Genomic DNA, 8,960 nt, shown 5'->3' with positions numbered 1-8,960 from the left:
CTGATTTCTTTGCCTTCATGTCCACCAAAGAGCAGCCAGAAAAATGGTAGAACGAGCACCGGTTGCATTGGTTTTGAGCCAGATTTGCGGAGCACCTTCAACAAAAAATTCCGGTTCCGCAAATCCAATTTTAAGCCAAATGATTTTAGAGTGATTGCAATCACGAAGGCAGTGGAGCAGCGTTTCGTCTTCATTCCCACATCTTGAGCATATTGCAGAATTTACCATATTGCGGTGGCGCAACAAAGAGAGTGTGGGGACTGCATTATGATATGCGAGCCATACTAGAAGCTTGAACTTTTCTGGAATTTTTAATCTCCATATCCAAGACCAAGAAACCATGCTAGGAGTATTGTTTGTAGTAACCGAGTTTCGAAGAAGCCACGAGTAGCCACTCTTAGCATTATAAACGCCATTGACATTTTCTTTCCAAATGAAGGTATCTTCAACTCTTTCATTAAAATTGATGCGGTAGTTGTTAATGAAAGTAGCAATAGCTTGAGGGAGGTTTGTGTAGAGAGCCTGAGTGGGTTGTCCATTGAAAGTGAAGACCTCTCGAACCGTGAGTTGGAGATCGTGAACATCAATGATGGGGACAAGAGAGCCAATGAGCCCATGGGAGCTCCAATGATTGAACCAAAAAGATGAAGATCCTGATCCTGCACGCCAAACATAACCACTATTGAGGATGTCTTTAGCCTTGATAATGGAGGACCAGGTGGGGGAGCTGTTGCTATTGGCGGTGGCATGGAGTGTGTTTGACCTTGATGTGTACCTGTTGGAGAGAATGTTAACCCACAATTTGTTTGTTGATTGAACCATATCCCACACGAGCTTCCCTAGTAAACTTGTGTTAGCATCTCTGGCTGTTCGGATACTAAGGCCGCCAATACTCTTCGGACTAGTGACTGTCTTCCAATTCACCAAATGGATTCCTTTATTATTCGTGCCTTTCCAAAGGAAGTTTCTGGTTGTCTGATCAATGCTATCACAAATATTTTGGGGAAGCCAATTAATCTGCATATAGTAAGTAGGAATGGAGGAAAGAACAGATGAAGCAAGTGTCATTCTACCTGTTCTGTTTAGAAGTCTACTTTTCCAAGCGGCCAGTCTAGTTTGCATTTTTTCAATGATGAAATGGAAATCACTTTTCTTTGGTCTACCTTGGAGCATTGGGAAACCCAAATATTTTCCAAGAGAAGGTGTGCTTTGAATACCAGAGATGTTTGTGAGATTAGTGATTTTCCCATGAGGAGTACCTGATGAGTAGTAAGCTCTTGATTTGGAGATGTTGATTTTCAATCCCGATGCTCGACTGAATCTCTCAAAAAGGTTGTGGATGAAGTGAAACTGAGAGCTCTTCGCTTTGGTAAAAAGGAGAACATCATCTGCAAAGAGTAAATGAGATACCTTGGCCCCCATATTTGTGATTTGTATTGGTTCCCATCTCCCTTGATTGACAGCGGAATTGATTGCAACAGAGAGTTTTTCCATATAGAGGATGAAAAGATAAGGAGACAGCGGGTCACCTTGACGAAGTCCATGAGTAGGCTTGAAAGGAGAGAGCTTGTTTCCATTCCATAACAAGGAGTAGCTTGGTGAGGTAACACAATGCATGATGAGTTTGATGGTAATGTTTGGGAAGCCGAAATCCTGGAGGCAAATGCGAAGGAAGTCCAAGTTGACGTTGTCAAAAGCTTTCTCTAAATCAAGCTTGAAAGCCACAAAACCCTTCTTCCTTTTAGAGCGCTTCATAAAGTGGATTATTTCCTGCAAAACAATGGAGTTGTCTTGGGTACCCCTACCAGGCAAAAAATTGCTTTGGTAGGGACCAATAATGTTAGTGAGAATAGGCCTTAGCCGATGAACCAATACCTTTGTGATAATTTTGTAAATAATGTTGCAAAGGCTAATGGGTCTGAAATCCTTGTAAGTAGTGGGTGGTTCAATTTTTGGAATGAGCGCAATGAGAGTGTTTGAGATCTCCGGATCAAAGTAACCACTATGGTAAGCTGCATGGACCATTTTGAATATATCATCTCCGACAATGTGCCAGTATTGTTTGAAGAAAATGCAATGAAACCCATCAGGACCAGGGGCTTTGTATGGCTTCATAGAGTTGAGGGCAGCGAACACTTCGGTTTTAGTGATTGGAGCAGTTAAAGCTAGTTGCCCCTCGGCATCAATAGAAGGATGGCCGCCTTCGTTGAATGCGCGGTCATGGTTAATCTGGGTGCCACTGAAGAAGTTTTTGAAATAGCTTTGGGCTTCTTCTTGAAGAGTGTCGCTATCCGAGGACCAAGTACCACATTGAGTCATGCGCCAACGCTATTGTAAATTTATATCCCCTCCATTCTATAATAACTGAGTTTTTTATTCATTTCACATTCATTAAGAAAAAATGTATAAGTGATGAAGAAAGAAAAATAGTTTTAAGTGTCTTGTCAAATATTAATGCATTTTTCATTATCATAAATACGAAGTACAGCAGAATATATTGAATTAGGAGTGATGAAAGTAAAATAATTTAGAGTTAAAATTGGAAGAAAAAAAAAAGTATAATGGGTCGGTTATTTATAAGTGTGCTCTTTATGTATTTCCAGTATGATTGATGTTAAAAATGGTGCAACACCCTTTACACTCATATAATTATTACAGCCACACAATGCATCTTCATAGGAATATGAAACGACACTAATCAAGGTTTTAAATAACGGTCACACTAAAGATCATGGTCGTGTACTCCCTCCGTCTCAAATTATAAGCAAAAAAAAAAGAAAATCACACTTATTAAGAAAACTAAAACATAAGAATTTAGAGTATAATTTTTTGTGTTTTCTTTGGAAAAAGTTTTATAGGAAGATGTAAAAACAATTTTCATTGGCTATTGGTTATGGAAAAAATTAAAGAGAGAGAAAATTGAATGTAATTTTGCATTTAATTTTATGAGAATAAACAAAAGTTTTTCTTGGAAAAAAGATTTTTTAAAAAAACAAGATTAAATAAGATAAAAGTTTGTCTTTTTTGCTTATATTTTGGGACAAAGAAAATGAGTTTTTTTTGCTTATATTATGGGATGGAGGGAGTATATCAGTATATGATTTTGCGATTTCGGTTGTTATGGGTGTTGCGATATCAATTGCGGTTGTTGCGCTGTGAATTAATCACAACATTGCACAATTCTTAAATAATGATAGTAACATAAATAACTTATACTAGAGATAGATTTATGATCAAATATGTATTAAAAATATGATTTTCATCTATCTCAATTGAAACAATATCTTGATTCTATATCTATTGTCATGAACGACAGTTTTTTGCGGCCGTAACGGTGTTTAATTGTGGCTATAATGACGTTTCGTCATGATTTTTGTTCACATTGTAAAAATGGTAACGTCGGCTACCTATACTATACCTTTTTATCGCGGTCTTTTTCTCGATAACGGACCATTTTTTAAAACCTTACACATTGAGTCAACACTTAGATCCGACCTTTATCAACTACACATTGAGTCATGAACCAAAATCATTACAAATCTCTAGGAATATATAAGATGTTTCATTAATTATATTTGCTCTTTTATGAATTCTCACTATGATTGGTGTTGAAAAAGGACAACACCCTTATCGATCAGTCATTTAATACTCGTCAATTGAGTCACACAACCCATTTCAATAAAGTCGTAAAAAAACATTAACAAACGAAAATGAGCTTTTAATAAAGACATAAGTAACATGAAAATGTAAATCAATTTATCAAATATTCATTGTTTGGTTGATAAAAAAAGAATCAGTAAACCGGAACAAAACACATGTATAAACACCGAAAGCAACAAGAAGAATGCAACTATACAAGAAGAAATTGAGAAATAGAAAAAGAAACGAGAAAGAAAGGGGGGTGGAGAATTGTTTTAGGGTGTTTAGGAAATATATTTTTGTTGAGCCCTCTGGTTCCCAGTAGAGAAAGTTCTCCTTGTGAAAATATGTATTAGTCAATACCTCCACATTTGTAACAAAAATTACAACCACACCTGTAATTTAAAAGTACAATTAAACAACAATTGAATTGACAATGAATTTCTAAAGGAAAAAAAAAAAAAAAAAAAAAAAAGGTAAGGAAGCAATCAACTGGTAATAGTCTATTTTGAAGGTCATTCATGTTAAACCTAGTGTAGTCTATTATAAAAAAATAATAATAATAATTCTCTCACATTGGTAAACGGTAAAGGTTTGCATTAGAATTTAGGAAGAACAATCTTACATGCTAATATTTGTATTTATATATTAGTTAAAAAATATGGTCAAAGTAAGTTAAATAAATAGTGCACATTGAAAAAATTGGACATGTATTTTGAAACGGAGGAAGTACCTTAATTAATTAGTTTTCCAAACCCTATTCATCGTTTCAAAAGCTTTTATTGATAAAACACTCTCTCTTTCTCTTTGCCTGCGACACATTTCTTAGTTCCTATTAATTTTTCTTCTTCTTCATACATATTTTATCCTTCCAAAGATGGATCTGAATTCATAATGTCGGTTCCTTTCTTCTAACTCTCACACTTCATTCTTCTGTTCTCTCTTTTCGAAGCAGTGAACCGGTCCGGTTTGAAAAACCTCCGAGTCGCCGGTTTTTAGCGGTTCTGGCCGGGTCACACCGGTTTGATTGCTTAGCCAATCCGTTAGCTGGCTCGAACAGCTTACCTATCCGGTTCCCGGGCGGACCGGCTCGACCGGCCGGTCCGGTCCGATTTTTAAAACTATGATACCATTTATAACATATAGTTAGTATTATTATTTTTTGGTAAAGTCCGTCGATTTTGATTGCGATTTTACAATTTCTTATATCGATTCTACAAAAGTCCTTGAGTAAAATCTTTCGATTTTGATTGCGATTTTACGAGTCCCGATTTTGCTATTCCCATTCGACTTGAAGTAAAGTTCCGATTTCGACAACCTTGTTCTTTGGTGTATTGTACGAACCCAAAACTAAGAAGGCATAAGAGGAGTTCAGGTAATAGCCCGATCCACTAGTCCAACTAATATTGTAAACTTAAGGCAAATAAGACTCAAGTTCAGATATAATATTGTAAACTTGCGGCAATAAGACTCAAGTTCAGATATAGTGTTATGATACCTATAGAAGAAGTTTGACATGTGTCAATTGATCCAACAACTAAGGGGATGATGCTAATAAAAAATATTCTCTTAGTCTTCTATAAAAGGGAGTAATCATTGGCAATGAAGGGTATGAAGAAAAATGATGAAAGTCTATCCTCTCTCCCTTTGATACTCTTAGTAGAGTAATGGCTAAGTCTTAGACTTAGTCTTCTTCCTTTATCCTTTGTCTTTCTCTTTATGTACTAAGAACATCAACTCTAGTTGGATTCTCATCTATCAATATTAATAATCAATTTACGAATTATCCATTTTATTTCACTCGCAATTTTGAGAACCATTACATACAGCACAATAAAATTGGAGACCTGTGTGTGGCCTCTGATGCTCAACTTGAGTAGAAGCATGGGAAGAAAATATGCAACTACTAAAGGAAGAGTTAGTCAATGGACAGATTCTTCTACAAGGGCAACAAGGAGACTCACAAGCAACTATGAAGCAAGGGTGCTCCCTTTTAGAAATCTTCAACAAGATCGACAATGAGATGCACATGCAGGAATTAACAGCGAAGATAGCTGGTACGACTATTACCTTCGGGATAGCTGACAAGTGGGTTTGGAAGCACAATGTTGCTGCTGGTTTCTCTGTTAAGTCTGCGTCCAACCAGCTGCAAAATCTGTCAGTGCGGGAGCATTGGAGCACGGGACTGGTTTTCGCAATTAAGAAGCTTTGAAAATGTCCGGTGCCATGGGAATAAATTATTCATCGATAGAGTGTTTCTCAAAACAGAATTGTGAAAAAGGATGGGCTGGCAGCTTGGGGTATTTTTTAGCAGCAGAAGAAAGTTGCAGATACATGTTTTTCTCCTGTCCTTTGCTTACGGAGTGTGGAAATCGATATAAGGTAATTGGCTGGGCATTGAAGGCGTGTATGCGCGGACTACAGCGGATCATTTACTGCAACATGGCAGTTTGTTTCCAGGGAAGGCATGGAGGAAGTCAAGGCACTTGGTGTGACTCTCAATTATTTGGTCCTTATTTGGGTAACTAAGAATAATTGTGTCTTTGAAGGAAAGATTGTTAATGCTTAAGAATTAATTGTTTACTCGCAATTTTAAAAACCAAAATTATAATTCTTTTTCTTAATTTTTATTGTTTAAATTTTAGCTATTGTTGTGTAATTCAATTTATTCAAAAAATAAGGATATAACCAAGAGAATATTGAATAGAAAAGACAACCTGCATGTCATGTCGATGGAGCCCTCCGATTTGGCAACATAAATTCTGCATTTTGGACATTGCCTCCATTCTGTATCCTTAGCAAAGCACATGAACATATCGTCTTCTTTCTTCCTCCGGTCCACATTCAGCTTCTCGAACTCACTGCATTCAATTCCTTGTTGCCGTGGAACCTTACATCGTGCACAAACATCATGCTGTGGAGCCATACATTGTGCATAAAACATCCTATTACAATTAGGACATTCTGAATTTTTAACAGGGTTCCTTCTGTCGTTGATCAAAAGAGCAGAACAGTCTGCGAAGGGGCAGTAGAACTTTTTCGAAACTTTGAACAAAGCCTCACAGAACAGCAGACCCCACCGATCATAAACCTCGTCTGAAAGAATGGGACGGCAAAACTGTGGATCCAACAAACCTTCGCAATCTAGTACAGGACACTGAATATTGACAATGTTATCTTCAAGTTTGGAATTGATGTATTTTACCACACAATCGGAGCAATAAGCGTGGGAGCAACCGCTGATGTAGAAAGCATCCTTCATTGTTTTCGTGTCCGTGCAGATTTCGCAAACGAATGGAGTGATACTTGAATTTGAAGACTCTCCTTTTTCTAAGTTGTTTGTTTTAGGCTTTGTATATGAGTTATTTTTCGGAGTGAAGTTGAAGATATTAATGCCTTCGTCTTCTTCATCGAAGAGATTGATGACATCGGGGATTGGTCGTTTACCGAGCGAGCGGAATGATTTGAAGTCCATTACCTCTGCCGGAGCTATGTTTCTTTTCTTTCTTGCTCTTGACTCCGGAGCCATTGGTTTGGCATTCACTAGGGTTTCAAATGCTTCAGTGTGATCACTATCTTCACAAGGGTTTCATATTTAGCGGAAACTTTTGTATTTTAAAAACTGATTATATATTTTGATGCATATATCACGGGTTCTGTTGCCAACTTGATTTAAATGGTATCCTAACTAATTAATTAAATTCCTCAAAAATAAGGTATCCTAATTAATTTTATCCATGGTAATTAAAAAAATCGTAACAATATTTTGTCAAAAAAAAAAAATCGTAACAAATTAATTTAATTTTAATTAAGAGATTGATTTTCATTTGTTTGCGGATTATCGCACTTATTGAGGGCCAGTAATTATGGGATCAATTAATTTTGCAAATATGTTTTCTTTCGTTGGGAAGAGGGAGCAAAGCTTGAAAACGGCGTGGCGGTTGTTTGCATGGGAGAAGGACTTGGTAAGGGGGTGCATGTTGGTTTTAACACCAAAAATGTAATATTTGATCGAACTCATGATTATGTTTTCGACAAGGCAGATGGGTTATTTCGACATGCCGCAAAGTGCAAAGCGATTTCGACCAATAAAAGACAGACTTCGCCACACCGCAATTTCGACCAAAGACAAGGAGAAAGAATAATTCAAAGTTGCAATTGGAGCGCATGGCGGAAAACAAGACTGAAGTGCATTGAAGATTATTTCCTAGTGTCTTAGTGCATGGAAGATATTTTCTAGTGTCTTTGGAAGTTATTTCTACTTTTAATAAACCGTATGATTTACCGGTAGTTTTCTCTACAAGGTCGTTATATGTAATAATTACAATGGGTTGGTTTCTTGATTTCTGAAACTCCAACACCCCCGCCGCCACAAAGAGCATATGGGTTCATGAGTGTATGGATTGGCAGATTCCAACCACCCTTTACATTCCTGCAATTTAATATCAATGTTCTTGTTTTACTTTCCTTTTTCTTTTGCATTTCTTTTCATCTTTATTCTATTTCTTCTTCTTTTTAACATGCTCACTTGAGCAATTTTCTATCACGTTGTCATGAGACAACTTGTTATTACAAGATGTTGGAAGCAATTCTGACATTAATGTTCTTAAAGAATGAATGAAGTGATGTCATAAACCGCGAGACTTGAACGATCCCCCTTTAAAAATACATTTGTGACCATGGATGGATAATGAAGTTTACATTACCAAAAATCGGTGTAAACAGTTGGTTATTCTGTCAGCAGAACATATTAGATGCTAATTAATTTTGTTCATCATTTTCATTCACATGTTTCGGATTTACTTTAGCATAGGGATATTCCTTTGAAGGTATTTGACAGAGCATTTTGACAACATGTTGGTCATTGGATTGGTTTCTCTTCAATTGATCGGTTTAGCTATTCTACGTACTGGAGGTTCAAAAACTCGGTGATCTATTATGTGTAATTTGGTCTCCATGTGTTTGGATAATATATTCATCGCATGTATTGTATACAATATGATTTATATATTTTAGTTTATTTTGATGGCGACCATCTCAAAAAAATTGTTTGACTCTGTCACTGGGCGCCACTTTATTTCAAATAATATCTATAAAAGGTTCTCGAGCTTGTTGATCATTAGAGGTCAGCAAATGATAAACTCCTTTTATTGCATATTCAATGCCTTTTAAATTCAATATTGTTAGAGTCAATTTAGTCATGGTAGTGACAACCTATGATCGTTGAAAGGTTAAAGAATATTGCAAGACATGAGTTGGAGATTTCTTTTAGGATATGGAGTTTAGTAGGCAGATATATATTGCAAAATAGCAAAATTGAC

The 8,960-nt window shown here is 36.5% G+C and overlaps 1 protein-coding gene across 1 annotated transcript; it reads right to left on the bottom strand.

The window, feature by feature from the left end:
• Positions 1 to 6,304: 6,304 nt before the first annotated feature.
• LOC25486587 (E3 ubiquitin-protein ligase RNF14) lies at positions 6,305 to 7,168 on the bottom strand. The gene has a single exon (XM_013608182.1). The coding sequence runs from the start codon at positions 7,166 to 7,168 to the stop codon at positions 6,305 to 6,307; it is 864 nt and encodes a 287-aa protein (XP_013463636.1).
• Positions 7,169 to 8,960: the final 1,792 nt, after the last annotated feature.

Source organism: Medicago truncatula, chromosome 2, assembly GCF_003473485.1.
Source record: "Medicago truncatula cultivar Jemalong A17 chromosome 2, MtrunA17r5.0-ANR, whole genome shotgun sequence".
Taxonomy (NCBI): domain Eukaryota; kingdom Viridiplantae; phylum Streptophyta; class Magnoliopsida; order Fabales; family Fabaceae; genus Medicago; species Medicago truncatula.
This window is presented reverse-complemented; position numbering and strand designations above follow the sequence as displayed.